Here is a 27,532-nt window from a genome sequence, read left to right on the forward strand (position 1 = left end):
CATAGTTTGTCGCTGTGTACGTGTTCTTCCCAGACACGATATCGTAATAACTCGAAGTACCAAAGCTGGTATCATGCTAATTATTCAGGGTGCCATCCAAACCAATATAAAACGTTTGGTCGGTTTATCAATTTAATCAGTATTTTACAGTGCTACACCCCGTTTTCGCGCCCTCTGACCTTTGATAAACCGGATATATTGATCTTCTTACCAAACACCTACGATTTGTATGCCAAAATCTAGTGTTTCTGAAAAAAAAAATTAAGGTCCACCCCCACGAAAACGGGGTACAGTACTGTAGTTTGAATAACAAAACTGTTTGCTGGAATACGACTTTCCTATCACGTTGATTCTTTAAAAGTCGAATTAAAATTGCTTGATGAGACCAAAAAGTGGTATTACCAAAATATTCACCGAGATTAATCTTTAATGCGCGACTTTTGATGTAGGTTTTGAAAGACACCCAGTGGCTGTAATTAGTAATAATATCTCGCAACCATATCCATAAATAACTAGGGCTCGGAAAAATAATAATTTTGGGATTGTGTTAGGGGAATAACGAACTATTGCAGTCCCCCGCTCTCCGTAAAATATAATAATTTGCAAATATTACTTATATAGACTTTTAGTACATTGCTGGAGTGATATGTACAGTAGCCGGTGAGCTAGAGCATAATATCGATTTGCAGTAGCGAATCGGCATAAATCTTTCGAGAACATTAATATATATATATAATTAATATTATTAGATCCTGATATACGAAATAATATACTATCTTAGCATTTTTTTTTCCTGGAATCCAAGTACAACCTTTTTTATCGTTCGTGCCCTGTCATTATATCAAATTGAAGAAAATCAGCGTCACAACATGCGAGATGAAATGTAAGTAGCGGTTTTGCCTGCTGACTGCGTCTGCTAGCATGCTCTGCTGCAGCGGCACATACAGGTCAACCCGCCGGAGCAGTCCAACAGACTCAATACGTAGCATTATGAATATCAGAGCTGAATCAATAAAAGATATTTGCACACTTCATTCAAATAATTCGGTTTCTAAAATTCTAGAACTGGCGTTATTTGTTAGAAGTGATATATTTGTGAGGTAAGATCGATTACATAGAGTGAAACTGTAACGAGTTGGTGCAGCACGATGGGGGGGGACTGTTGCTGGCGAGAACTTCCAGCAGGATGACTAGTGGACGCACGGGTATGCCGAAGGCTCCGATGAACCCAACAGAAACGGAGAATGTGCGTTTGTCGTGCTACATCGCACGAACGGAAGGATGAGGAGTCGCAGGTCGCGAAAGCTAGCGAGCTGTGGAGTGAGAGGCTCATCATCTCAGCTCTAATATCGTCGGAGATGAGGCTATCCATAACTAACATAGCGTTAGATGACCATAAAGCAAATTTAGGCGGAGAAGGGAATTGAACTAAGCCAGAATTGTCGCGGCAGAATAACGGAAAGGCACAATATCAATAAAGCATATTACGCATAACGAGAGCATTGGCACTTTGGGACGATTGGAAATATTTGATCTCGAAATGTTGCGAAAAATAACTTCAGCGTTTAGAAAACCAGCTTAGAATAGTACGGGGTAAATATAGAAGATGCAGTGGCCGGTGGCGCTTCAGATATTAATCGATGTCAAAATTATGAGCATTTGCTTTTAAATCCCCCGCCGAGCGAAGCGAGGCGGCCCAGGCTCTTGGTCGGCTTCAACCTGCCCGAAGAACCCCGCCCGCTCGGCTTGTTATTTAATATTTTTAAGTAGCACCACGAATTCACGTTTTTTGAAAATGTTTTTTGAAAAAATCACTAATGCCGTGCGTTGCTCGGGAAACTCTGGATATTTGGATACTCAATATTTAATATTATAATATTTGTCAATAGGAAGAAACTGAAGGATGGGCCCCCACTTCGCCAGCGACACTTGGACTTTTTACTTTTCTTAGTTGAGAGGAGCAATCCCAACCAAACGGAATTGCCGCTGAGGTCCAAACCCCAGAGACAAACCAAACGGATCAGGAGCGTTCGCAGTCGTATAAGAAGAGGGCAAGAGCCTTTAAGAAGGCCAAGACCGACTAAACCTTCTTGTCGGCAACCTAGGGTAAGCAAATCGATTCGGACAATCGTATGGCCAGCATTAAATACCAGCTTAACCTTAGCTCACAAATTGTCCTACGGGTAGGATCACTGTCCTACCGGTGGGACAGAGTTTGCAAACGTGTACGTCATAACTGAGCAGTTGGTTTTGTGCTGTGATTGGTTCATTTGATAAACGAAAGACAGCTATCTCTTCCGCCACTCGAATCGCAACAAGCGGGGGCATAATGACGACGCCACTCCTACCGGGAGATCGTGTAGAGGGAAAGTCTAAGAAGCTCGCTGGGCGGCGTGGGGTCGTGCTCTTGGTCAGCAAGGAGTCTAGAATGCGCTCCTATAAAGTCCAATGGGACTCAGGAGTTGTAGAGAGCGTCTCAGCCCGCTCAATACGCCGCGAAGTGGGGGTAGCTGCGTGGACACCACCCGATCTCGCCCAAATAGCTCGTCTGGAGGAAGGTGATGCAGGTGCTGACGTGGCAGACTCCAGCTCAGACATGAGCATCAGTAGCAGCTCGTCGGAAGGAGAGAGCGTGTGCGCTGCTAGTAGCACCACCGCTGCTGCTGGCGGTGATTGTGAAGCCCAGCGAGCCGAGACTGAGAGAGACGAAAGTGTGTACGCCCACGGAAGGAAATGGGTACATCGTGATGCTGTGTTTATTGACCCCGCGGATTTCGTTCCTGCGCGAAAAGCATCACTTCACTGGCCGTTGCATCTGCAACTGGGGACGCTCGTTCGCATCCTACTTCTATCTCATGTACCCGGTGGGATCTTTGCAAACAACGATACAAGAAACGAATAAGTTGCTGATGGAGAGACGCCATGGAGTTATTGGTCGAGGTGAATTCTTTCGTTGGATTGGCATCAGATTAGCTATGACTCTAGAACCTCGACGTGGGCCCATGACGGTTTATTGGAACTCGTCTGTGCCAAAAGGAAGCGTGGGAACCGCTGCTAATTTTGGTCAACTCTACGGAATGACTTGCCGAACATTTCAGAATATTCAAGGTGCGCTTCGGTTTGCGCCGAGCAAAGCACCAGCTGAGGATTCTTGGCAGGCAGTTAGACTTCTAATTGATGCTTTTAATGAGCAACGGTAGAGTGTCATTTCTCCTGGCGCAGTGTTATGCGTGGATGAGTGCATGAGCTCTTGGCAAAGAAGGGAGGAAAAGTATACACATGACGGAATTCCTCATCTTACCAAAATCCAGCGGTAACCAGAGGATGTTGGGGCGGAGCTGAAATATATTGCTGATGGCGACACTGGAATTTTGCTAGCCCTAGATCTAATGGAAGGTGCGCATCGGCAACGTCAAAAAGCATACAATGCTGACTTCGGGGAGGGCACTGCTGTTGTCCTACGACTTGCTCAACCGTATGCTGGCAGTGGCCGCACTGTCGTCGCCGATAGTGCCTTTTCGTCTGTTAAGACGCTAGTCCAGCTCAATTCAATGATGGGGCTGTATTTCATGGGCATGGTTAAAACTGCGACCAAAGAATATCCTATGGACCATCTCAAGGTTGGTCTAGTGTTCCGCGCCCTCGTGGTAGCCACACAGTCATGGAGAGTAGCTGCGCGAATGGGTCAAAAATGTACGCGCTTTGCTGGAATGATCGAAAGCCCAAGACGATAATATCTAACAGAGGAACCACGTTACCTGGTTCTGATAGCGTGCGTGTTCGACATCGGCGTGTTGATACCGGTGGTGAAATTCGCACAGAGCGCTACGAGAAAAGAATACCTCGACCATACATGGTGGAGCTTTTCTTTCGGTATTTTTCAACAATTGACGTGCACGACCATTATCGACAAGGATCACTCGAGATGGAGCGTCAATGGCTAACGCATTCGTGGGCGCACAGAATATTTGCTACGACTCTCGGGATGGTTATTGTGTATTCCTATCTTGCTTACCAGCATGAGACCAAGAGCAACAATATCGTGGCCTGCTCTACGGTTGCGTTTGGCGAATTTGCTTCCCGATTAGCTCACCAGTTGATTTTTAACGACTATCTAACAGGCAGGGTAAGAAGAGATGGTAATGCGGATGGCGATATGGACGACGTCAGCGTCCCTGTCCACTCGCTTCTAGCACTTGGAGATCGCCCTCGATACAAACGACTGAAGAAGACACCCCAGCGAGCACAACGACGATGCAAGATATGCAAGAAGAAGGCCTCGTTTTACTGTGCCACATGCTCAGACTGCAATGAAGAATCCTACTTTGCGCTCTGTCGAACAATGACAGGTAGAACGTGTTATCATCAGCACTTAGAAGCTTCACAAGCTCGCTAGAAGATAGCACAGAACACATATCACTTGAAAATTGGATGAAACCATCACTCTTGACGTTGTCCTACCGGGAGGACTTTTGGGTGTCCTACCGGTGGGTTTTTTGTCAGGCGAACTAAGGTTAAATAAAATGTCGTAACCCTCCCACATCATGACTATATATATGCTAGATAGACATCTCACTAATTTGCTATACAACACGACTTCTGCCTCACACCTTAGCAAGGCAAGGTAGCCTTCTACTCCCACATCATGGTTATATATGTGCTAGATAGGCGTCACACTAATTGGCTATACAACGACACCCCTTACGACTCCCGCCTCTCCTTAGCAAGGCAACATTGCCTTCTCCGTAGATCGCTTCCCAGCAGTTTCCCCTTCTAAATGAAACAATATGTGAGGTTACGGGAATGTGGTTCTTGTCCGACTGGGTCAACATTCACCATTTCTTGGATCGGATCTTAAAAGGTTATAAAGTATTTCGTCGCTTTAGCTCTTCTTTTGTGAATTCAAGGTACTGAGTTATTACAAAAGTACCCAAATATAATATGATACAGGATATCCGAGGGTTTCCGAAGCGCGCTAAGACTATGGATATAAATATCCAGAGAATTTTTTGTAGGCAATTAGTTTCATCCAATCCCGTCACTGTATTTCGATCGGGTGATTATGAAGAGTGCCTATGGTGTCGGGAGCGCCACCATCAAGATGCAACTACGCACGCGAAAGCGCGACTTTGCTGCGTCCGCTGCAGTGACCACTACCAGCAGCGTTTCAAGTACCCAATCCCCAAAAAAACGGACTGTAAGGTCGAAAACTACCTCCTTAGGAGCCACGCTTGCCGGACAGAAGGTCGACGGCGTGGCACCCACCCATTCCAAGTTCCCCGTGCTATCAGCATTGAAAGAACGAGTGAGTCACGCCTCGAGTGACGCTAAAATCTTGCTGCAATACTCGAATTTGGTCCCAGCACGACTTATTCGTCGGTATAAACGGTTCCTGGCCGATGTCGTGCTGCTGGATGGAGCTACCAAAGACAAGAACGAGGTCGTTGATTATGAGGAAGCTGAGGCTGACGAGGTGGTGACTGTGTACTGTCCGAATACGGGACCGATGGTCGGACTGTTAGACGGCCTACCGAACGCCCGCGTGCAGTTGTCAAAGAGCGACGATCCCAAGCGCAAATACGCGTACACCCTCGAAATGATCCAGATCCATGTACGTAACGCTGCAATAACTCGGTTTTATTGCTGAACTGATATTTCTCAACTGGGTTTTATAGAATGGAGAGAAGAACGTGTGGGTTGGTGTGCATTCGACGTCAGCTAACCGGATGGTAGAGCAGGCGCTGGCTTCAAGGTGGTTCACCGAGCTTGGAGACTACGACTCGGTGCGACGCGAGGTCAAGTTCGCTAAGAACAGTCGTGTGGACTTTGTGTTGACTACTAGTCACGCGGACGGCACTATCGCTCACGAGAAATACGTCGAGGTGAAGAGCGTCACTCTCGCTCTACCTGGCGACACGTCTCGTTGCGCTGTATTCCCCGATACAGTGTCCACTCGAGCTCAGAAGCACGTCACGGAGCTGACAGAGTTATTGTCCACGAAGACTACAGCCAAGACTGAGGAGGAGGCAGCCAAAGTGAGTGGAGCTATCATCTTCCTGGTGCAGCGTGACGATTGCAACACATTTGCGCCTTCTATCCAGCATGACAAGAAGTTTGCGGAGCTATGCGCAGTAGCAGCTAAAAGTGGCATCCAACTGCTGGGTTACTCGTGCGCTTTGGAACCTGATGAGGTTAAATCCTCTGGAGTTGTGCGGCTTCTGGGACCTCTGCCATTACAGACAAGGGATTAATTGCTCTTACGTCGTCGCGTATACGAAACTTCGAATGCTCTTGAGCATCACTTCAGCCCAGCTCATCATTTCATCGTGCAGTTCTTGTAATGCCACGTCAGAGAGTGGGAACTCTGGTCGACGGATCTTTAGAAAGATGGCACGTCGCATCGTGACTACCAGCTCTTCTTCGTCTTGGCTTGAATCACTCTTTTTGCTTGCAGTCAACACAATGGCACCTGATGAATCTCTTCGAACGCGCTCTTTACTGTGATACGGATACAGCTCGTCCTCATCAATACAATCCACTATGAAAACCCCGCTAGGTTCACAGCCAAAACCATCGCTCTCTCCGTTAAACATGTGTCGAAACGAGATAGCGTTGCCTTCCACTGCGATTCCCCGGCGGTTGGTAGACACAAATCGACTGTGGAAAGCTTCGTCCTCAATGGTGTCGTAGTCGTCTCGAAGCACGACATGACCGAGTTGCTCGGAGATGACGATTTCCATGTTAATCATGAAAAACGCCAATGCGTCGTAAACTTGCTGGAGCGAATTGACACCAGGAAAGTGAATTGTATCAAAACGGACACAGCAGAGATCACCTTGGTCGTTCTCGAAGCGATTTTCCGAGAAATGAGAAGTGGAGGACTCAACACGGTGCCAAGACGACATGACAAAGTCGTACCCGTTGTGTAACTTGGACTCCCGCATCGCTAGGAGAGTGTTGCGACGTTCGTTCCAATCCTTGGTGAGGCAGATACGAGTGTAGAGGGGATAGTAAGGCTGGTCCATCTAGAGCGCGACACTTAGGTTAGAAATATTATTGTTATTATTATCGGTACGAAGTACTACGTACCAGACATCGTGATAGAGTTGACTGGATCTTAGCGATGTGGTTCTGCTGTAGATGCTTTGCGTACATGAGCGCAGCAAGCTTCACTGCGATCGGTCGCAGAATCGGGTCTTTCTCCACAATAAGGTGAGGAGGCAGGCCTCGAGTCTTGCATACTGCTACTCCAGATTCCAGCATTCGGATTTCCTTTTCCAACATCTCCTGTTTATCGACAAAAGGTTAGTTTAAGTAAGTTTAACGTTTCCTGGTTGTAGGTTAACTGCTCACCTTTTGCTCAGCTCGGCTTAGTCTGCGCCTCTTACTGGAGTGGACGTCATTGTCGCAGCGCCAACCTATGGAGTGCATCTCGTTGGTTCTCACTTCGCACGTTCTGTAGTGAGCAAAGGTACATGTAGTGAATGATAGACCAGGAACGTGGCGCTGTCCAATAACACGATGCCAGTTTAACTTCAACGTTGGGAACGAACGTTGTGGTTAATTTAGGACCAACAACAACATTTACCTAGTTTAATGGTTATCAGGATAAACTAGGACAATAAGAAACGTCAACGTGAAGGTTTACGCAGCGAGCGTGACTCCCTCGATCTCGAAGGTCATGACCGACCCGGCAGGGAACGCAGCGCTGAACGACTTGCCCGAGGGTTTCACGGTGCTGGCCTTGTAGAGCGCTCCCTTGCCGCTGGTCTCGGTAGTCCACGCGTTGATGGGACCCGCCACGGCTGCGAAGCTCGCCAGGTCGAACGTGACCGTCTGAGCGTCGCCCATGTTCACGGTGACGACCACCAGCAGCTTCTTCGCCGAGTCGTAACCCAGCACAGTCTTGGCGTCATCCGAGGCGAGGATCTGCATGCCCGAACGGATGTGACGCGAGTACTGCGCCATCACGTAGTACTTGGGGTTGGGCGTACCGATCCATTTGTCGCCCGGGTTGGACTGGATGAGGCCCCAGCCGCCACTGTCCAGCGCCTGCCAGTACACGAAGCCCGCCACGCCCATCTCATTAATGTCGAGACCGATAGACTCGGCCATGGTGAGTCCTGTAGCGTCCTTCTCGCCGTACTCGGAGTCCCATAGGCTCTTGGTCAACTTGTTGGTGAGATCCTTTAGTCCTCCACGGTCAGGACCACGGTACGCCTCTAGACCCTGGTAGCCGTGCGTGTTAACTTTTTCAAATGATCCCATAACGTCGGCGTTACTAGACATAGACTCCAATGTATGCAACGCCTCGGTAGCCGAGTTCTCGTCAGACGTAGCGATCGCTACATCCTGAAGCTCAAGAGCGTCGAGTTGCTTACGTAGAAGAGGTAGAATGGTCTGCTGGGTATCCACCGAGAAGTGGCATCCTTCCTGCTTGCCCGGGAACTCCCACCAGGTCTCCGAAGGCTCGTTGAACGGCTCAACGAATGTGAACTTGATGCCCCAGTCCGACTTGGCCTTGCTCACCACAGTGGCCAAATACAATACAAACTCGTCGTGGTTCCAGTCCTGCAGATTGTCCTTCTTTCCATTGTCGCCGCCTGCAGTTGCGCGGTTGTTGGTCATCCACCAGGGAGGCGAGTTCGAAAAGGCTTCCAGTTGATTGGCTCCACGTTGATTGGCAAGCGTCAGCATCGCACGCTGCTTGGCGTCAGCCTTCCAGTTCCAGCTTGTAGACGCTGGGTCCTTGCTCATCCAGTCCAACCAGAAGCTCTCCATGAACTTGAACGCTGGCATGTTCTCCGAAGTCTTCATCGCAACCTCAGTGCCGCTGTCATCGACGACGTTGCTGCTCGAACCACCAATGTTGTAGCGCGCAATGTTAAAGCCCAGACCCGGGATGTCTCCAGCACCTTCCACGGTCACAGTCTCGTTCAGGGTGAACAGAGCGTCAGCGATATCCGCGCGGTCTCCAAAGACGTTGGCCCACCAGCAAAGCGATGTGCCCCAACCGTCCCACGTGCCCTGCACCGTCGTGGCGGCATCTGCTTTCACCGTGTAGTCGGCAGCCACCTGCGAGGGGTTGACAGACAGGAGAGCGCAGGCAAGCGCCGAGGCTGCGAGAGACCGAATCGTAAGCATTTGCTGAGCGGTTCAGGCTACTGAGATGAACGCTTATGCAGTTCGAAGCTCAAAAGAAAATGGCATGCTTCTTGTCTCGTCCGAGTCCGAGGTTCGGACAGCATTTCGGCTATGGATCACGATTTCCACGCTCATCACTTATCTTGGGATTGGAGCTCCGGCATGATATTAATAGTACTTACCTAGTAGTACATTCTGACGAGACTGACTCGAACAAGTGATACTACTTTTATATTTTTCTAGTACTACTGCAATGGGATAGTATGACAGAATTTCAAGCTTGCACAAACTACTGACATCTAGAGTAGTAGTAGTTCATTGCTTAGTTTTACTAAAGTAGAGGCAGTAGTACGATGGCTGGGTATTTCACAATCAAACGGAAATACTACCCGATCCCTGACTATGTCTCTACTACTAGAAGTGCAGTAGTATTGATATCACGCTGTGGAGTAAAACCTGCAAAGCTGAGGTGGCAGCGAGTCAGAGGATTCAACACCTAGATGTGCTACGTGGCGTAAATACCCCCAGCACAGTAAGCAGTTTACAGCTTATCGCTCGACACATATCGATAACGCCTCGGCACTTTAAAAATGCGCTCGCATCAGCTCCAAGCAAATATATTTCTTCCACCATGTTTGTGCTGATAAAGTCTATCGATTCGATTCGATTCCAAAGCAAATGCATAAGACTCTCTCGCCAGTCTTGCGTCAGTATGACATGGCAGTACCAGAAACGCTACGTTTTGCAGCTCAGGTCAACGTTTTCTTGTTCCGGTGCGCCATCTGTTTGATTAGTTCCAGCTCTCAATACAGCACTGTTCACATGATGGGGTCCATCAGAGCCATGATAAATTCGACACAGTAGTGACTGTCAACACTCGCTCTCACGCATCTATTTCCTTTTGATCAACAGTATTGTTAATAATACTATCATAAGGCGCCGCTGCTTCACATGACAATGATTCGATGAACAAACTTGACATTCCGCGCACCGGTTGTCCCGGGAACAACAACGCGAAGCGGGAACCCGTGCTCTTTCGGGATACGAGCACCGTTCATTTCATACGCGAGCAGCACACCGGCATCTCGATCCATGGCGGTGGCTGCTGAAATCGACGAGCCGAACGCTCTTCCCTGCTTGTCCGTGTCTAGCGCTTCAAACCGAACCTGCTCAATGTCATCTGTCGAAGTAATTCCAAGACTAGTCAACACGTCGGCAAGCAACACGCCTGTCCACTCCGCCGGAACTCGCGCCGCAGGTTTCCCACTAGATACATCAGTAGCTCTTGGCGCGATGCACCGAATCGTCGACATAACCTTGTGCTGCTTGAACTGTGTTTTCAGATCAGATAAAGACAAGGACACCTCCGTCGAGGCTCCGCAGATTTTCAACTCGAAGGTATCCAAATCCACCTTCGGTGCTGCCGCTGACGCTCCTTCAATGAAGAAAAACTCTTGCAACGCAGTCGATTGCGTTTCCTTGACGTCCTGCATCATATTGAAGTCTTCCTGGTTTAAGTTGCCGATTCTCAGCCCATCCAGCGCCTCGGCCACCCCTGTACGCATGTGAGGCTCTGACTGCTGCCAGAAGAGCTCCACCGACTTGCCTGCCGCTTGAAGGACTTTAGCCCCTCCCCGGTGGTTCCTAGCGAACTCCATTACGTCGTACACTCCATGTTCGTACACAACCCAAGAATGCTGCTGTACCTGCTCCAACGAGAATGTTGGTAACTTCGGTTCCAACTCCCCCGTCACCACAGTATCTTCGCCATCCTGCAGAAGTAACACTGCTCCTGTTGCAGCTCCAGTCGCTGTGAGCGTAGGCAGCACCCAGCGCCGCTTAGAAGATCGCACTGCTGATAACAGGTATCTCGGCATTACCGGTATGAGAATCTCATTGTGATGGCTTTGTTTACGGTACTTTATGCTGTCAAACCCGTATATTGGAGGGCTTGTGACTAAACTTTTTAGATCAGATCAGCCAATCATATGCAGACTTGTTGATGGTTCACTCATTAAAGAGCCATCGATGCCGACGAGTACCTACGTTAGCCCCACGCGTGTGGACAATTTGAATACTGATGCATTGAAAGTGCGCGTGTTTGCCGTTGACAAGCGTCGCAAACCCAGCCACGCAGAGCGGAAGGTATACCTTCCGCGAGCGTACTAAGTTTTAGGAGAATGCTGCTGAAAAATGGGTTGAAAAAAACTGATAATTATTTTTTGTGTGTATTATAGAAGAAGCTGGAGGAGGAGATTCGACTTTTGGAGTCTGGTGTGGTGGTGCTGAAGACCAGAGGCTTGCCGCCGCAGTTGTTGCTGCAGAAGGACCCATTACTACGTCCCGTAGCGGTCGAGTTCTCGACACTGATGTACTCGATAAACACGCAGCAGCTACGAGTTGCCAAGATGCAGTCGGCACTCTCGCAGTGTCTAACAGACCAGCAGTATTATCCTCTCTACAGTCATATTAAATTAACTAAGGACTGGAAAGAGAGACGTGGTACGTTGCTGGCCATGCGAGACCAGAAGATCCGCAATGCTCTAAACTTCGTCATGGGACCAGGAGGTATCAATGATGCCATGAAGAAACAGTCTTCTCAAAACCAGTTTGAGAACGAAGAGGGCGATTTATGCTGTGTTCTCTTCGATACAATTCAGTTTCCAGGAGTTAAGTCGCTCCAACAGGTCTACGACGCTCTGTCGTTCTACAAGAACAACATGGAGATCATCATCACGGAGCAGTTAGGACACATCACGATTCGTGAAGACTACGATGAGGTGAACGAAGCAGCATTCCACACAAGGATACTATCAACGAATGAAGACGGCATTACTACAGAGGGTAATGTGGTGTCATTCCGAGCCATGTTAAGTGATGGATACGACGGTGAACCTTGTGCGGTCATGGTCGGGGACTCGGTCGATGAAGACGACAAGTACCCCTATCTATCTCACAGATACGTCCGCAAAGATATCTCAACTGCAGTGGTGCTCACGGAGAACAGGAATACTGGTGAGAAGTCAGACGTGGTGGTCACAATGCGACGTGCTGCGTTCTACAAGGTCCGTCGACCAGAGTTCCCCGTTACTTTCTGCGAGTTAGAGAACTTGCGTGATGCTACAACGCAATGGTCCGATGTGATGCTCAAGACTATACGTGGAATTCTTTACCCCACAAAAACAAACAATTGAGTCGGAAAAAAAACTTTACTCTTCTTCTTCGTCAGACTCCTCCACATTAACGTGTACTCGATGCCATGCGTTGTTCAGCACACCTCTCATGTTCCAGATAGGTGCGATCGTATCCGGCTGGACGTTGTAAGAAGCATCAACAGCTTTACACATGATATCCAGCTTCTTGGTACCAGGCGGTACCTCCACATCTAATTCCCAAGGAGTCCAAGCCCACGCACGGTTGTACTTTTGGCGTTTCCCTGACTCGTGCAGCTCAGCAGGTGTCCACGTTTTGCCTCCGTCAACCGAGATATCCACTCGAATGATATTGCGACCACCGCCACTCCAAGCATAGCCTTTCACAGTCACGATCGAGCTGTCTGAGGCATCATCTACCAAGTGAATTGATCCGTTCTTAGGCTCCGTAATCGCAGACTGGACTGGCAGTTCTTGAATAGAGTCACCAGCAAACTTCCAGTAGTCATCACGAGAGTAGTCTACGTTAGGTGGGAAGCCTTTGTAGTCGCGCTGTTGCCAGAAACTCGGACTCTCGTCGCTCGAGAGCACGATACGATGCAGGAACTTCACGTTACGAGCGCCTACTGTTCCAGGCACGATGACTCGAAGAGGATAGCCGTGATCTCGTGGGATGGTCTCTCCGTTCATCTCGAAGGCAAGTAGTACGTCCTTCCTGGGGTCCAATGCCGTCGCAACAGGGATCGACGCACCGTATGTGTTGCCTTCCGTATCGGCATCAAGTCCTTCGAACTGCACATGCTGGATGACGGTATTGCAATCATCGCACGTCTCCATGTTCTCTCCCACCTCACACTCACATTCTCCATGTCTGGAATCCTCATCAGTTATACCGATACTTGCAAGCACATCGGAGAGCAACACACCCGTCCAGTTCGCTGTAGATAAGGCAGTAGTATCCCAACTCAATCCATTCACCTGCTTCACACCCGACATCTCTGCCCGTCGATTGCCAGCACATTGCACTGTCGTAGTCACCGTGTGGTGTTTAAACTTGCTCTTCAAGTCGTCTAGTGTGAACTCTATCTGCTTCTCCCTACCAACTCCCAGTCCGGAGATCTTTAGTGTATACTTCTCGATATCCACTTCAGGCACTGGTAGGTGGTTGCGCACGAAGAATAAATCGTTCGGAGTGATGAACGACTGCATCAGCAGCTCAGCTGGAGGCTCGGCATTGAATGGCATACTGGAATTCACTTTAAGTGCCGGGTGACGCGTAGGATCTCTACTGTACGGTCCGTCGCCGTACCTCTCCTTCCTCAATTCCTCGAGCATCTCCACGTCTTCTTCTCTTAAGTTGCCAATCCGCAACTTCTCCAATATCTTGTGCACATCTGCGTGGTTATGAGCAGCGTAAAGCTGCCAGAATGGCTCGATGGAGCGGCCAGCAGCCAATAGGATCTTTGTACCGCCAGGGTGCGACGCGATGAACTTGGTGATGTCGTAGACGCCGTGCTTGTAGACGACCCACGTGCCGCTCTTATTCGCCCCCGTGTGCTTCTGTACCTCATCGAACGAGAATGTTGGTAGATCGGAGCGCACTTCGCCTGGAGTCACAGGAGCGTCATCTTTCTCGGTTGGTTGTTCGCATAGAGCAGAGGACACTGCTAATCCAGCAGCTAGAGCTCCGACGAAGCGGAACTTGAAAGAAGTGGAGGGATCTCGATGGCGGTGGTTCCACTGAGGGTAAGCAGCTTGAAGTGGGGCTCCAGATGATGCAGAGAGGGAGCGAGGTAGGCGCCGAAGCACAGTCTTCAGCATGGTAGTTTGGAGTCGACCGATTGATTCCGGCCAATTGTAAACGAGCAGGCGCGTGTCGGATGTTGTTGAATCACCAGTCGGTGGCGCAAGCATAATCGCCGATCCGAAGGTTCATTCCTGTAAAACTGCATACACTATTAATACTTATTATAATGTCCAAGATATTTACCTTATTGCTGAAAAAAAATCTGGTAGCCTTGGATAATTTATATGTCATTCATTTCAGCTCAGAGTAATCAGTTGTGGCAGAAGTCAGTGGGGAGAATACGCCCCCGCCACCGAACTACCATCATTCCCTCGCGCCCCAGCCACTCGTACGTCACTCCAGCTCACTTCCAGTTTCACTCCCTGTATCACAAGTATGCCCGAGACCTCTACCACTTTGGCCGCTGTGTCCACCGCCGCGAGCGTAGGTCTCGCGCTCTACGTGCTCAAGTTGCGTGCGGATATTGCCGCCTCTGCCAATGGCAAGAAGACAGTCAAGACCGTGACCAAGACGACGGCGCGCAATGCCAACGGCGACAAACTCTGGACCGCCGAGGAGCTCATCGCCGAGCGCCGCAGCATCTTCCCGCCTGACTACGACAGCACCAAGAAGGTGCCTCGCGAGGTGCTGGATAAGATGCTGGCCGCTGCAAATTGGGCCCCTACACACGGCAAGACGGAGCCCTGGCGCTTTGTGGTGTTCGAGGCGCCCGAGAAGCGACTGGAAGTCGGCCAACTCATGGCCGATTGGTACAAGACCAACGTGCCGGCTGACAAGTTCATGGAGTCTAAATACAAGAAGATGATCTTCAACTGCACGGCCTCGTCGCACGTCATCGCAATCTGCATGAAGCGCCAGAAGAGCGGCAAGATCCCCGAATGGGAAGAAATGTGTGCTGTTGCTTGCGCCGTGCAGAACATGCATCTGGTGGCCACAGCACACAACGTCGCGGCGTACTGGAGCTCGGGTCCGCCTATTACTTTGGCGCAGGAGATGAAGGACCACCTGAAGCTGGAGGAGGCCGACAAGTGCCTCGGTCTTTTCTACGTTGGTGTGCCGAAAGAAGACGCCAAGATCCCTAAGGTCGCTCGCAAGCCTATTGAGAACAAGATCACGTGGGTATCGGCGTAGTTAAAAACTCAATAGAATATGAAAAGCTTTTGGGTCAATTTACTACCTACGAAGACTTCAACATGCAAATGACATCAATTACAGCGAGCGCAGACGCTTTCTGAATCTGCATGGACTTGGTGCGTACGACCACGGAGCCACAGTGCCCGGAGCATAAGTTTCTGGTGCTGCCGTGAACCAAACCGGGGACGGAGTTACAACCACGGGAGCTGTTGTTATCGGAGCCGCTGTGGGTGGTACAAAAGTTGGAGCTAACGTCGGCGCTGACGTCGGTGCTGAGGTTGGTGCTGAAGTTGGTGGTGAGGTTGGTGCCGAGGCTGGTGGTGAGGTTGGTGCCGAGGTTGGTGGTGAGGTTGGTGCCGAGGTTGGTGCTGAGGTTGGTGCCGATGTCGAAGGTGTCGACGTCACAGTGACCGTGCCCGAGGTCTCACCGATCTTCGGCATCCCCAGCTCTTTGACGAAGTATCCTTGGTCCCATAGCAGCTTGAAACCATCGTAGAAGAACGAGCCTGCCGCTTGGCCACCCCAGCAGTAGCCGTCGCTCTCTCCAGGAGGCTTGATCCACATAAAGTAGTCAAGATTAGAGTATCCCGTGCTCGACGTAGGCGGCTTGCCAATGCCAGCAGTGGGGATGTTGCACCAATCAGTCGTGGGAGAACCATTGTAGTTGCGACTGGTATCGACAATACAAGACATTGCAGTGGATCCCATGGCATTTTGAAAGTTGGTACAGTATCGAGCACACTCGTCGTTCGAGCGGTAGTTGGACGTGTTAATAGTGACCCCCTTAACGCGTCCGGAACTCCCGATATCTTTCATAGCAGTGGCCACCTTAGCAGCGCTATCGGTATACGCTAGCATCCAATATCCGACATCCAGGTAAAGCTCTGCGTTGGGGTTCATGGACAGCGCCTCAACTGCGACCTTGAGATTCTCGAGGTATCCCGCGGATGCACCACATCCGTTATCTTGAGTCAGGAGGCCCACCGCATCAGGTTCGACGACGTAAAGCACCTTGCGATCACCGATGGTATCCGTGAGCTGCTTCAAGAAGGTTTGGTAGCTGTTCGTGTCTGTCACGCTTCCGAAGGTGGAGAATCCGCCCGCGCAGTCTTTTTGAGGGATACCATACACCACAATACTGAGACGACTGCTCTCTGGACATTGATTTAGCATACGAGAGAGCAAACCAGCTCGCTCTTCAGTTGACGACCGATCCGTGAACCATGAAGCGATGGCGTAGTTCTCGAGTGTCCCCAGAGCTGTCGATAGCTCTGGATAAGTCGACTTGGCCACGGTGTAGGTGTACGGGACGACGGAGCATAGCTCCTCCGCACCAACGAAAGATAGAGCGAGCGCAACGCAAGACACAACGGCAGTCACCAGACGAACGTTGCCGAGCATCGTGCGAAACTTCAGACGCCGAAAGCTTGCCGAAGTTGAGTTGTAGTTGGTAAATAGTAGAATGAAGCGTTGCTGTGTGCGAGACCGCAAGATACCCAGCAGTTTGGTCGAACCAGAAGGCGATAACGTGCGAAACAATCGTTGGATCCGCCATCGCGAGTACAGTGGCCGTTTCTAGTAGAGCACAACTAAGCTCTCTCTGTCAGATACTCGATTTTTCACCAGGACACATCGCAAAATCCACTGCTTTACTCTGAATACAACGCGATTGAGAAGGGCTTCTCGTTGTTCGAGCATATTCGCTGGAACTATTGTTGAATGCGATTAAGACACGAAACATGCGATGGTGTGCTTGGATTCTGGTGAGACCAGACTGCTACTTGGATTTGTTGGCGAAACTAGTACCGACATGAAACCGAGGAAGACTCAACCGGGCTCGCAGCAGCTTCGTCGAACAAGCCAACCACCGCGCCGAAGTCACATGGTCCTAGACGCACGAAGATGGCGCTTGCTCAGCAAATTATTTGTTCACAAGTTGGGAGCAGATCTGATTCCAACTTCAACATGTCTAGTTTTTAGTTTAGATCTGACGATTTCAGATTGATTATCTTTAGTTTACAGATAATGACACGATATAGACATGTCAGTGGCAACCGCGCATATCTCACATCACTAGTGCGTAAAACGCTGTTATTGCTTGGTGTACCAAGAGCTTATTATTATTATTTTGATAAAAGGATGTTACCCTTGAGAGTTGATGGTAGTAAAGACCAATTTCGGGCTGAAACTGCTTGCTATTCCTGCTTGTCATGATCCGAAATTTGAAATCTCAATGTTGACAGGCTTGAATCGTGACTGAGGCGCTGGATCACCTTTAAGCGCGAGCAATGGAGGATCTTGTCGACGCTTCGCTTATACCCGACGAGAATGGGATACTGGACTTGCAGGACAAGCACTGGGTGACGCTGGACGAAGTCGTGTGGACCTACGCACACGCACTGTTGGTGCTCAATGTATCGCGTAACCAGCTCGTACACATTTCTGAATCTATTGGCAACCTAGAACTGCTCCGTGAGCTTTTGTTGGCCAACAATCGCATCGCGTCACTCCCTGTACAGATCGCTCGCTGTGTGAATTTGCGCAAGTTGGATCTCCACCGCAATCGCCTGGAGCAGCTCCCCAGTGAATTACAGTATTGTGAGCGCCTAGAAGATCTGGATGTGTCCTACAACGACCTCACAACGATACCGCCAGAGCTCGGACGGCTGCAACACCTTCGCGTGCTCAACGTGCGCTACAACAAACTCACTTTACTTCCACACACGCTATGCGACTGCCTATTACTAGAAGAAGTTTGCTGCGAAGGCAACGATGGACTCACAGATATTCCTGAGTCTTTACGCAGCAACACAAAGCTGGTGTTGTGGATCTGTAGCACCGTCAAGCGACATCGTGCAGAGGTGACGGAGTTAATTGAGATCAACAGCGAGTTGGAGCGCATGGCGCGACTTGGAGACGAAGAACGACTGAAACTTCGCGAAGAGATCAGCGACTTACAACGCAAAAAGCAGGCATTAGAAGACGAGCGGCCACACAACTACCTGTTCGTCAAAAAGCACGTTGTGAGGGTCACATCCGAGGTGTGCAACTTGATGTAGCCATCTCGGCACACGTCACAGATTTATTAACACCTAACCTCGCGATTTAAAATTCGAATCCCGACCAATCAGCACGCATTATGAGAGTCACTCTTTCTATACCCTCCTTTCACTGACATCTCTTTTTGAACGAAGGGAGAGGCCACTCGATATTCGCGCGCGCGGGCAAGAGCGAAGTGAGAGACGCCATGGAGCTGCAACAGGACGCGTTGGACGAGGCCTTCCGCCGCCACAAGCAGTACTTTGAGCAGTTCCTTGATAATGATGTGCGTGTGCGGTGCTATTCACCTCATTTTCCGGTCTTTTGGAGCTTCGTATTGACTCGTGTATCATTGACACAATGACAGGGAGGTTACGGCAATTACTCGGAGAAGTTGAGCAGTATGATCCACAAGAAAAGCACGCGATTGATCGTAGACCTCAACGACCTCCGCGAGTACGACAGTTCGTTCACGGATCCGGCGGTAGGCGGCCAGGACAATATCGTGAACCGGTTATTGCGTAACCCTGCCGAGTTCGTACCCCCTTTCGAAGAAGCAGTCAAAGAGAAGGTCTTCAACATCGATAGTCTTTACGGTGGCAAGGAAGCTGACGCTACTAAGGACATGCGGTTTCACGTGGGCTTCGAGGGAGACTTTGGCCACCACAATGTGAATCCTCGCGGACTCTTGGCTTCGTACCTCACACAAATGGTGTGTGTCCACGGTATTGTCACCAAATGCTCAGCTGTACGCCCTAAGGTCGTGCGCTCTGTGCATTACTGCAAAGAAACGAATGCTATTCTATCCAGGGAGTACAGAGACAACACGTCCATCACAGGAGCCCCAACGTCCAGTGTGTATCCGACCAAGGACGAGAACGGCAACTTGTTGGAGACGGAGTTCGGACTATCTCAGTACAAAGACTACCAGATGATCAGCATGCAGGAAACCCCCGAGACTGCGCCTCTGGGACAGCTTCCCCGTTCGTGTGAGGTTATTGTGGAGAATGACATTGTGGACAAGTGCAAGCCCGGTGACCGTATCCGAGTTATCGGTATCTACCGTCCACTCGGCGGTAACAGCACAGCGTCATCTACCGCGGTATTCAGGACAGTTCTCATCGCTAACAACATCCAACTTATGGGCAAAGAGGTGAACGGCATCGTCATGTCCGCTGCAGATCTAGTAAACGTCCGTGAGTTCGCGAAGCGTGACGACGCCTTTGAGATGCTGTCACGTTCGATCGCGCCGTCCATCTACGGCCACGCTGAGATTAAACAAGCGTTACTGCTTCAATTGCTTGGTGGAGTGGAAAAGAACCTGGAGAACGGCACGCATCTCCGTGGTGATGTTAACGTAAGTGTATACGATACGAGAGATATTGATCCTGTTGCTTACCGTGTTGTCGTACGTTATAGATCTTGATGGTGGGAGACCCGTCGACTGCCAAGTCTCAGCTTCTACGTTTTGTGCGGACGATCGCTCCTCTAGCCGTCAACACCACAGGTCGTGGATCGTCCGGTGTGGGTCTGACAGCTGCTGTGACGATTGATCCCGACACAAAGGAGCGTCGTCTGGAAGCTGGTGCGATGGTGTTGGCTGACCGAGGCATTGTGTGTATTGATGAGTTCGACAAGATGAGTGAAGCGGATCGAGTGGCTATTCACGAAGTTATGGAACAGCAGACAGTGACGATCGCCAAGGCTGGTATCCACGCCACCTTGAACGCACGTTGCAGTGTGTTGGCAGCGGCTAACCCCGTGTATGGTCAGTACAACAAGAACAAGAAACCCCAGGAGAACATTGGTCTACCAGACTCGCTGCTATCGCGTTTTGACTTGTTGTTCGTAGTGCTGGACCGTCTGGACCGTGGCGCCGACCGGAACATCTCGGATCATGTGCTGCGAATGCACCGGTATACTCGTCCAGGCCAAGAAGGTGTACCATTGTCGTTCGAAGTGAGCTCTACCGACCACATGGCGCTTCTCAGCGAGACCTCAGGCAACCGAGCCGACGATGCCAAGAAGTCTATTTTCCAGAAGTTTGATCCTTTACTGCACGGCGGGTACCAGTCTTCATCGTACGCCGGCAGCGGCAACGGTATCCTGACGCTAGACTTCCTCAAGAAGTACATTTATTACGCCAAGATGCGGTACCAACCGGTGCTGACAGACAGAGCCATCGAGTTGATCTCGGAGGGGTACGCAGAGCTTCGATCGCAGCAGAACGCGCGGACTTTACCTGTGACGGCGCGTAGTTTGGAAACACTCATCCGTCTAGCTTCAGCACATGCTAAGGCGCGTCTGAGCAAAACGATCGAAGCAGTGGACGCAGAGAAGGCCATGTCACTCATCAGCTTCGCGCTGTACCATGACGCGTCCGAGCCGCACTCGAATGATACAAGTGCTCCGTCAAGGCCAGAGGAGACACCGGAACTGCCCGTGGTTGGGACTCAGAAGGCTATGGCAGAGCTGGAGATCGAGACGCCAGTGACACCCGAGAAGTCAAGGAAACGAGACCGTGGAGCATGGAGGTATGTCTTACAAGCTCTGATTTGTTGTGTGTGTATTTCTGACTCGCTTTGTATTGATGTGGCTACAGTACTGCTACCCTTGCGGACGACGTACTGGCTGTCTTGTCCGATATGGGCAGCGACGCTAACATGGACGATGAGAACGACAGTATTAAGCTGACAAACATTCTGTCGAGACTGAATGATGGTCGATCCAGAGGCGACGAAGTACCGGTTGCTGAGTTAGAAAAGGTGTTGGTGGAGCTGGAAGAGATGAACAAGGTCATGTACATCCAGGACGGAGGAGATCCGATGGTTATGCTCATTTAGGTAACTCCATGGATCCCCCCGGTAGGTATGAGGTTTTATATTTTGTTTCTGGGAAGAATAAAAACAACATCAAGGCGTATTCTGTGCAGTTGGTTGATGATTTTTTTTTATGGCTTTTCGTCTTTATCGTTCTCTTGGTTGTTGTATTGGATCAGAGTGACGTCCACGTAGTCTTCCATACTGTTGAAGGCGGTGAAGTGGCTCCAAGGGTTCGTCTCCTTATCCTCTGCTGGTTTGGTGCTTGTATCTTGCTGCGCTGTGGCTGTCTTGGCCGCGTTCTTGGCCTTCTTAGCGTGCTGCAGCGGCACCGACATCGACACCCTCGTCGACAGGCGTCTTGCCAACATGGTTGAATTATGAATATTAGCCAATCAGTTCGATGTGAAAGGGTGGCTCGTCACGACTCACGAGGCGCGTCATTGTAGGATAACTGCCGCAAAACCTTTTTAGAACGATCTTCCTGTTATAATCTATTTTAACATTCTCATTTTGCAGATTTCCATTCAAATTGTAACCTTGCTTAATTAATTTATTTTCAGGTTGTATAGTTTTGACTTCTTACCGCTGTTTGACACTCTCATATTGCTTACTGCGAATCTGCCCGCGCTCATTTCATTCCTCAACATTCCACAAGATGCTCGCAAGTACACTCCGCCGCTCCAGCGCCCGCGGGCTTCCGCGCAACATCGGCCCCGGCCGCCGTGTGCTCTGCTCGGCACCAAAGGAACGCACCGTGAGCGCTTCCATCCCACTCGGCGTCGGTGTCGCTACTGGTACGCTAACCCGCTCTACCATCAAATCGTGCGCTTTAGTCCGAATAATGACGTCTACTGCTGCATTTCCAACTGCTCCTCAACTGTAGGCGGTATGGCTGGTATGGTTTCGGCGCTTACAGGTGTCGGTGGAGGCATCATCCTCATTCCGGTGGGTTTTTATACGATGCCACGCTTCTCTAATAACTATGCTAACTGATGCCATTGTCTTCACTTTCCAACTGTAGGCGATGGCCAAGTTCACGTCGTTGTCGCAGCAGGCCATCAACGGTACTTCTCTGGGTGCTGTGGCCATTGCTTCCTCTGTTGGATCTTGGAATTACCTCCAAACGGGATCCTGCAACGTGCCATTGGCACTCACCACGACTATCCCAGCTATCATTGCTACTAAGTACGGTGTTCGCACTGCACACCGCCTCACCAGCAAGAAACTGTCGCTCGTAGTAGGCACAGCCTTGCTGTTCTGTTCACCACTGATCTTCCTCAAGAACAGCCCATACATGCCCAAGTGGAGCGACAACCAAGACCCACTGGATCTTCAGTTCTTCGTCCCTCAGCAAAAAGACTTCAACAAGGCTCGAGAGTCAGTTAAGGAAGGTGAAGAACACCCGTCCGTTGCAGCCACGTCCGCCGCAGTATCTGCTGAATACATGGAGCGCGTAAAGGCTGACTGGGTGGGCTTTGCCAAGGTGAACGCCAAGTACGTGGTCGCTGGAGCTGCTGCAGGGTTCATCTCGGGACTCTGTGGACTAGGTGGAGGTGTCCTCATCACCTCCTACTTGACTGCTGCAAGTGATATGCCACAAGCTACTATCATCGGTACGTCACTCCTATCAGTAGTGCCCACAGCTGCATCGTCGACGGTGTTCAACCTACGGGCCAAGTCAATCCATCTGCCAACCGCTGCACGTATCGGTGGCTCGCTGGCTGCTGGAGTGTACATCACCTCCAAGTACATTACCCACGACGTACCTGAGGACGTTCTACGTGGCGTATTGGGCACTACACTTGGTGCTGCAGCTCTCGTCATGATGCGTCGTGCCATTTAGACTTCGTAACTACATGTAGACAGGTAGAGGAAAGCACTGCATTGTTTACGACTCGTTTAGCTCTCTCGCCACACCAAGTTTCACTTGTTTTTCTTCTTCTCGTACACAGGCTCCAAGGTGGTTGGATCCACTCCGAAGATGTCAACGAAGTCCACAGTCGGGATGCCCCAGCTCGTGGTCATTTGCACGAACACACGGCGTAAGAGCATCCCTTTCTTGCCATTGATGGTAGTCAACGCCATCACATTGCCGTGTTTGTCCAGACGTAACACGCAGTCGCGGTCACGCAGCGACGCGATGCTCGCCAAGTGTTCACCCGGCACATCTGACGGCTTAGAGGTAACACCGTATGCTGTGTTCCGCTCAATCATGTTGAGATCCTCACGTGGATTGCCCTCCTTTTCATACATGATCCAGTACACTTTGATCGGGGTCGTCGTGTCCAACGACTTGCCGTCGGCCGACTTAACCCCAGCATACACAACTGTATTCGAGTTCTACCATCATAAAAAATATTAGCAACTTGTTTAAAACATAAAAACGCTTTTCACTCACATTGCTACGTTGGATGATGAAGGCCACATTGGGCTCCTCCTTGGCCACCACCTTCAAGTTCTTGTCCATAGGCAACACCTTCGAGTTCTCCGTCTGCTCCACATCAGCACTAGCAGCACTAGACAACACAATGATTAGCCATGCCTCATTGTTTTCAGTTTGTTCCATTACCCACCTCGCTTCCTTTTTCTTCTTCTGTTGTTTCTTTTTGGCCTTGGGGGACACTACCGCTTCCTTGCCGTTCTCCTTGGGTTTTCCATTGGCAGCTGCAGCCGGTTTCTCTTCAACTACCGCAGCTCTGGGTGAACTGACGGGTGTTTTGCTTTTTTTCTTCTTTTTCTTCTTGAGTGGGTCGCTTTTGCTCTTCTGGATGAGCCTTTGCTTCTCTTTAATGAGTGCATCGACACCTGCCAGCTCCTTTTCGATGGCCTTGCGTCGTGCCTCAAGTTCCTTGACTTCGTCCTCCAATAACGAAGTCATATCCTGCTGCTCGCGCTTGAGAGCGGCCTCTAACGCCTTAATCTTGCTCTCACGCTCATCCAGCTCGCTCTGCAGTGCGCTCACCACGAACTGCGCCTGCTCCGTCGTTTCGTTGCCCCACAGCCAACTCATGTCTAATAGATTGCGACAGCGATACTATACGATGTACTAGGTGGTCTTGGCCCCGATCCAATGAGCTCCTCGTGACGTGGCGGTGCCCGATTGCTACAGATTCGAGTCAGCAGATGAGGGTGGACCGACGTCACTATAAACTATTAAGTCATTCATTCGGGGTAAAACATAAAACGTAGCCATTTTGATGCACTTTAGGGTCAGCGATGACGTAGTTTGCGACTTTCTAACTTTCTGAACTGGGAGACGGCGTGGTCGTCGGTTGCCTTGCTCTTGCCGACTGCACGCAGCAAATTATCAAATAAAATATCAGTACCAGACAGTAAACGACAGATAATTACACTTCGAGCCCAAACCTTGACGGAATCCACGCTCACGTTGCTCATCTGCAAAGTAAAACATTCGTCAAACCACTGTCCGCGTCCATCCACAATATATACTCGTACCTTTATTCAGGCTCTTCATCTCCGCAACGTAGTCAATCTTGTGGCGATTAAAGTCGGTGCTAAAGTTGCCCGGAACGATGGAACTTGTGAGGCCTCCGATCCCATCCAGCTTCGCTGCACCTGTTTTATTCGCTTCCAATGCTCTCCTAGTCGCTTTCTCCGTCTTCTCCGCAAACGACGATGGGAGTTCTACCTCTGCAATACCTGTATTTCCCATCAACATGCCTCCTTCTGTTCCCACATCGAAACTCTTGCTGCTACTCGGCAGATCGGGGTTTAAGTGCTCCGGCAGTTCAAACAACTTGTCCTCTGCAGTCTTAAGAGCAGCTGCTGCGTCATTGACGTTTACTGTGTCCTGGCGAGCCTCCATTTTTCTCTTTTTCTGTAGTCTCTCCTCAATAAATTTGTTCAAGAGCTCCTCATGCTGATCCTTGTCGGTCGTGGCACTTTGACCCGTGAACTGTCCGTCTAGCAGCGTCAGCAACTTCTGATTGGTGGATCCGTCCTTCTTGGGATCGTGCAGTCCATAGTGACTCGTGTCTGCGGCTGCCTCCGCCTTCTTCTGTGTCTTCTTGGCTGCCTCCTGCTTTTGAGTGGCCAACTCCTCTCTAAGGATCTGGTCGCGTAGTTTTTGGTCCTCGCGTAGCTCCTCTATGGAGCGTTGGATCTGCTCTACGTCCACGTCATCGCCTGCACTACTGGTAGAGGCATCTTCTGTGTCTTCGAGAGGCCGACGTGAGCGTTTACGGCCACCAACGGAACGCTTGCTCTTCTTCTTGAAGCTCACCTCCATCCGTCACTTTTGGCTCAAGAAACCAATAGAGATGAGGACTGTGATTGGATGAAAACAAAGTGATGTGGCGCACACAAGTCAAATTTCGTGTGGGACGAGCATCGAAATCTTCCAATAAAAACTACACAAAATATACAGGCTATCTGGCTGATGCAGACCTCTTCATGGCGGTGATGGCACGAAAAGCAGGACGTTCCAAGTTGGAGCTTCCAACAGTGACGTCGTCAGTCATGCAATCGACGAAGCGGGTCGGCACGGCACGCTCTGGTCGTGTGAGCGCAGCGCGATGCGACAATCGAAGATTCCCACTTTTTTTTCAGCTCACGATCCAAACGGAAGCTTGCAAACACGCGAAATTGGAACAGCCTCGAATAAGCGACTGCCAAGCTCCTCCATTGACCGAAGAAGGAAATGGAGGGTTTCAGGGTCTCCTCTGTATATCGGAACCCACTCGCTCGGCTGTTTCGGGGACACTCACAGCCACAGCTTTCTCGTATAACGTCTCAGTGAAATCCATAACGTCGGCGACTATTATATTAGACGGCCAGGTGGATTGTCAGCTGCTGAAAAGCTAATGTTGACTTTTTTCATCCGATTCTCCCGCCTGCGGAATGGACGAGCACGCAAATGGTTCTGCCGCACCGTGCTGGCAACGAGGAAGAGATCGAGGTCTTTAGCCTAGGGACACTTAAAAACCCTTGTCTGCACTGCGATTTTCAATTGCAGTCTCACGTGGCCGTTAGCGCGCGCCAGTCGCGCCCAGTCAATTGGTGTGCGTGAAAGCCACGCCGCTTCACCAGCGTGAGAAATCCCACGTTGTGACCGCCGCATCCATTCTCGCTCGAAATTAAATATTACAGGGCACAAAATCAGAAAATATGAATCAAGTGCATCGAGTCATAAAATTCTATCTCGCATTCTACCATTTATCACAGGTTTATCCAAGTCGCTCCCGCATGTGTTCAGTTCGTTACAAACCACAAACCTGATCAAACGATCACCCGATTAGGTACGAGTAGCTCTCCATCCCCCCAATACAGCACTCGAGGCAGTGCCACTAGTCAAAAGCATGGCGCCCACGCCGTCGACCGCCGCTCCGCGCGCGGTACTGGAGCCCAGCTGGCCAGCCGCAGACCGCTACAGCGTGTACGACAGCTACGACCCCGAAGTGCCGGCCATGATGGATGCGCATGGCGAGGAGCTCATGCCACGTCCGAGTCTCTTGTCCTTCCGCCCTTCGCGCATGTTGCGAGTCTCGCAGCAGCAGCAGCAGAACGCCGTGTACAAGGCGCAACTCCTGCGAGCCATGGGACGCTCCAGCGAGCGCACTTCCGACACTAGCGACGACGATTGGTATGAGCCCAGCGACGCTGGAAGCTCCGACGCCGGGAGTTCTTACTATCCGTCTCCAGCTGCGCGTAATCGCGACCAACGCGCCATCTCGACGGTAGACGAGGAAGAGGAGAAGGAGAACTACGTCAACAATAGCAACAGACTCAACCGGGCCGAGTCGTTGCTTGCCGTTATGGCTATGCCGGCTTCCGGACCCATTCCCCTTCTGGAAAGGATGGAGAGCGAAGACGACGACAACGACATTGATACCATCATCTGTGACCCGTCGAGACTCCCTCGGACGCTTATTGTGGACGAGGATGGCTTCTCGATCTCTAGAGAGAGCGTCATGATGCGCGCAGCCACTGTGCCGCGGGGAGGGGTCATCAAGTCCGGATTACTGTTTAAGCAAGGTTTCGGACTACGTTCCGGAGGTTGGAAGGTCCGCTTTGTAGTCCTTACTAGTACGAAAATGACTTTTTTCCGCGAGGAACACGGTCGTAAACGCGGAGAGATCGACTTGGCTAAGTGCAGCCCCAAGAGCATCGAGATCATGCCCCGTGACTCCGTGTTTGACGGCTCCCAGGCCACGATGTGGAGGTTTGCTATCCGCGGCAAGAAGGGCCGCGTATTGCTTAGTGCCTACACGGAAGGAGAGATGAAGGAATGGCTTAGATGTCTCCATGTGGCGCTGGCTGCCCAGGGCTCCGGCTTCGGCCGCTTCACGGACTTTGTGGTGCCCAGCGGCACATTCCTGGCCGAAAGGAGTGGCGGCTTGATGCGTTCGTCGGGTGTTTCGTAAAGCAATTGGTTTTGAGTGAGAAGGGAGTGAGAAGAGAGTAAAAGGAGCCTC

At 50.5% G+C, this 27,532-nt stretch overlaps 17 protein-coding genes across 23 annotated transcripts; 9 read left to right on the top strand and 8 right to left on the bottom strand.

The window, feature by feature from the left end:
* Positions 1-2,329: 2,329 nt before the first annotated feature.
* Positions 2,330-2,902, top strand: PPTG_18117 (hypothetical protein; the record flags this gene model as incomplete). The annotated part of the gene is made up of 1 exon (XM_008916025.1): positions 2,330-2,902. The coding sequence occupies one exon, from the start codon at positions 2,330-2,332 to the stop codon at positions 2,900-2,902; it is 573 nt and encodes a 190-aa protein (XP_008914273.1).
* Positions 2,903-3,389: 487 nt separating this feature from the next.
* Positions 3,390-4,396, top strand: PPTG_24270 (hypothetical protein; the record flags this gene model as incomplete). The annotated part of the gene is made up of 2 exons (XM_008916026.1): positions 3,390-3,647; positions 4,019-4,396. The coding sequence occupies 2 exons, from the start codon at positions 3,390-3,392 to the stop codon at positions 4,394-4,396; spliced, it is 636 nt and encodes a 211-aa protein (XP_008914274.1).
* A 622-nt stretch (positions 4,397-5,018) lies between these two features.
* PPTG_18118 (sugar fermentation stimulation protein) lies at positions 5,019-7,105 on the top strand. Its single transcript, XM_008916027.1, has 2 exons — positions 5,019-5,611; positions 5,676-7,105. The coding sequence occupies exons 1-2, from the start codon at positions 5,063-5,065 to the stop codon at positions 6,249-6,251; spliced, it is 1,125 nt and encodes a 374-aa protein (XP_008914275.1). The 5' UTR covers positions 5,019-5,062; the 3' UTR covers positions 6,252-7,105.
* Positions 5,617-7,519, bottom strand: PPTG_18119 (hypothetical protein). Its single transcript, XM_008916028.1, has 3 exons — positions 7,354-7,519; positions 7,090-7,287; positions 5,617-7,025 (listed from the first exon to the last, which is right to left on the bottom strand). The coding sequence occupies exons 1-3, from the start codon at positions 7,429-7,431 to the stop codon at positions 6,258-6,260; spliced, it is 1,044 nt and encodes a 347-aa protein (XP_008914276.1). The 5' UTR covers positions 7,432-7,519; the 3' UTR covers positions 5,617-6,257.
* A 4-nt stretch (positions 7,520-7,523) lies between these two features.
* PPTG_18120 (hypothetical protein) lies at positions 7,524-9,297 on the bottom strand. The gene has a single exon (XM_008916029.1). The coding sequence runs from the start codon at positions 9,142-9,144 to the stop codon at positions 7,645-7,647; it is 1,500 nt and encodes a 499-aa protein (XP_008914277.1). The 5' UTR covers positions 9,145-9,297; the 3' UTR covers positions 7,524-7,644.
* A 698-nt stretch (positions 9,298-9,995) lies between these two features.
* Positions 9,996-11,123, bottom strand: PPTG_18121 (hypothetical protein). Its single transcript, XM_008916030.1, has one exon. It carries the CDS (start codon positions 11,019-11,021, stop codon positions 10,092-10,094), a length of 930 nt encoding a protein of 309 aa, XP_008914278.1. The 5' UTR covers positions 11,022-11,123; the 3' UTR covers positions 9,996-10,091.
* PPTG_18122 lies at positions 10,945-13,290 on the top strand. 2 transcript variants are annotated; one of them, XM_008916032.1, is made up of 3 exons: positions 10,945-11,289; positions 11,382-11,646; positions 11,710-13,290. In XM_008916032.1, exons 1-3 carry the CDS (start codon positions 11,068-11,070, stop codon positions 12,336-12,338), a joined length of 1,116 nt encoding a protein of 371 aa, XP_008914280.1. In that variant the 5' UTR covers positions 10,945-11,067; the 3' UTR covers positions 12,339-13,290. The 2 variants fall into 2 exon arrangements, with proteins under 2 accessions (XP_008914280.1, XP_008914279.1); XM_008916031.1 differs by having other exon boundaries at positions 11,382-13,290.
* On the bottom strand, positions 11,685-14,185 carry PPTG_18123 (hypothetical protein). The gene has a single exon (XM_008916033.1). The coding sequence runs from the start codon at positions 14,115-14,117 to the stop codon at positions 12,354-12,356; it is 1,764 nt and encodes a 587-aa protein (XP_008914281.1). The 5' UTR covers positions 14,118-14,185; the 3' UTR covers positions 11,685-12,353.
* Positions 14,186-14,363: 178 nt separating this feature from the next.
* PPTG_18124 (hypothetical protein) lies at positions 14,364-17,210 on the top strand. Its single transcript, XM_008916034.1, has 2 exons — positions 14,364-15,562; positions 15,587-17,210. Exon 1 carries the CDS (start codon positions 14,479-14,481, stop codon positions 15,232-15,234), a length of 756 nt encoding a protein of 251 aa, XP_008914282.1. The 5' UTR covers positions 14,364-14,478; the 3' UTR covers positions 15,235-15,562; positions 15,587-17,210.
* On the bottom strand, positions 15,313-16,682 carry PPTG_18125 (hypothetical protein; the record flags this gene model as incomplete). Its single annotated transcript, XM_008916035.1, has 1 exon — positions 15,313-16,682. Exon 1 carries the CDS (start codon positions 16,636-16,638, stop codon positions 15,313-15,315), a length of 1,326 nt encoding a protein of 441 aa, XP_008914283.1. The 5' UTR covers positions 16,639-16,682.
* A 315-nt stretch (positions 17,211-17,525) lies between the features above and the next one.
* PPTG_18126 (hypothetical protein) lies at positions 17,526-18,296 on the top strand (the record flags this gene model as incomplete). The annotated part of the gene is made up of 1 exon (XM_008916036.1): positions 17,526-18,296. One exon carries the CDS (start codon positions 17,526-17,528, stop codon positions 18,294-18,296), a length of 771 nt encoding a protein of 256 aa, XP_008914284.1.
* A 50-nt stretch (positions 18,297-18,346) lies between these two features.
* Positions 18,347-21,227, top strand: PPTG_18127 (hypothetical protein). The gene is made up of 4 exons (XM_008916037.1): positions 18,347-18,562; positions 18,644-19,633; positions 19,696-20,810; positions 20,879-21,227. Exons 1-4 carry the CDS (start codon positions 18,485-18,487, stop codon positions 21,117-21,119), a joined length of 2,424 nt encoding a protein of 807 aa, XP_008914285.1. The 5' UTR covers positions 18,347-18,484; the 3' UTR covers positions 21,120-21,227.
* PPTG_24271 (hypothetical protein) lies at positions 20,993-21,489 on the bottom strand. The gene has a single exon (XM_008916038.1). The coding sequence runs from the start codon at positions 21,464-21,466 to the stop codon at positions 21,227-21,229; it is 240 nt and encodes a 79-aa protein (XP_008914286.1). The 5' UTR covers positions 21,467-21,489; the 3' UTR covers positions 20,993-21,226.
* A 227-nt stretch (positions 21,490-21,716) lies between these two features.
* PPTG_18128 (hypothetical protein) lies at positions 21,717-23,482 on the top strand. 6 transcript variants are annotated; one of them, XM_008916040.1, is made up of 5 exons: positions 21,717-21,892; positions 21,982-22,043; positions 22,120-23,140; positions 23,205-23,280; positions 23,359-23,475. In XM_008916040.1, the coding sequence occupies exons 1-3, from the start codon at positions 21,754-21,756 to the stop codon at positions 22,939-22,941; spliced, it is 1,023 nt and encodes a 340-aa protein (XP_008914288.1). In that variant the 5' UTR covers positions 21,717-21,753; the 3' UTR covers positions 22,942-23,140; positions 23,205-23,280; positions 23,359-23,475. The 6 variants fall into 6 exon arrangements, with proteins under 6 accessions (XP_008914288.1, XP_008914289.1, XP_008914287.1 ...); XM_008916041.1 differs by having other exon boundaries at positions 22,120-22,964; positions 23,051-23,280; XM_008916039.1 differs by having other exon boundaries at positions 22,120-23,280; positions 23,359-23,482.
* PPTG_18129 (hypothetical protein) lies at positions 23,022-24,108 on the bottom strand (the record flags this gene model as incomplete). The annotated part of the gene is made up of 3 exons (XM_008916045.1): positions 23,022-23,438; positions 23,497-23,614; positions 23,672-24,108. 3 exons carry the CDS (start codon positions 24,106-24,108, stop codon positions 23,022-23,024), a joined length of 972 nt encoding a protein of 323 aa, XP_008914293.1.
* Positions 24,109-24,308: 200 nt separating this feature from the next.
* PPTG_18130 (hypothetical protein) lies at positions 24,309-25,347 on the bottom strand (the record flags this gene model as incomplete). The annotated part of the gene is made up of 3 exons (XM_008916046.1): positions 24,309-24,388; positions 24,465-24,494; positions 24,555-25,347. The coding sequence occupies 3 exons, from the start codon at positions 25,345-25,347 to the stop codon at positions 24,309-24,311; spliced, it is 903 nt and encodes a 300-aa protein (XP_008914294.1).
* A 1,069-nt stretch (positions 25,348-26,416) lies between these two features.
* PPTG_18131 (hypothetical protein) lies at positions 26,417-27,481 on the top strand (the record flags this gene model as incomplete). Its single annotated transcript, XM_008916047.1, has 1 exon — positions 26,417-27,481. The coding sequence occupies one exon, from the start codon at positions 26,417-26,419 to the stop codon at positions 27,479-27,481; it is 1,065 nt and encodes a 354-aa protein (XP_008914295.1).
* Positions 27,482-27,532: the final 51 nt, after the last annotated feature.

The sequence above is a fragment of the Phytophthora parasitica genome (assembly GCF_000247585.1).
Source record: "Phytophthora parasitica INRA-310 unplaced genomic scaffold supercont2.78, whole genome shotgun sequence".
NCBI lineage: Eukaryota > Oomycota > Peronosporomycetes > Peronosporales > Peronosporaceae > Phytophthora > Phytophthora nicotianae.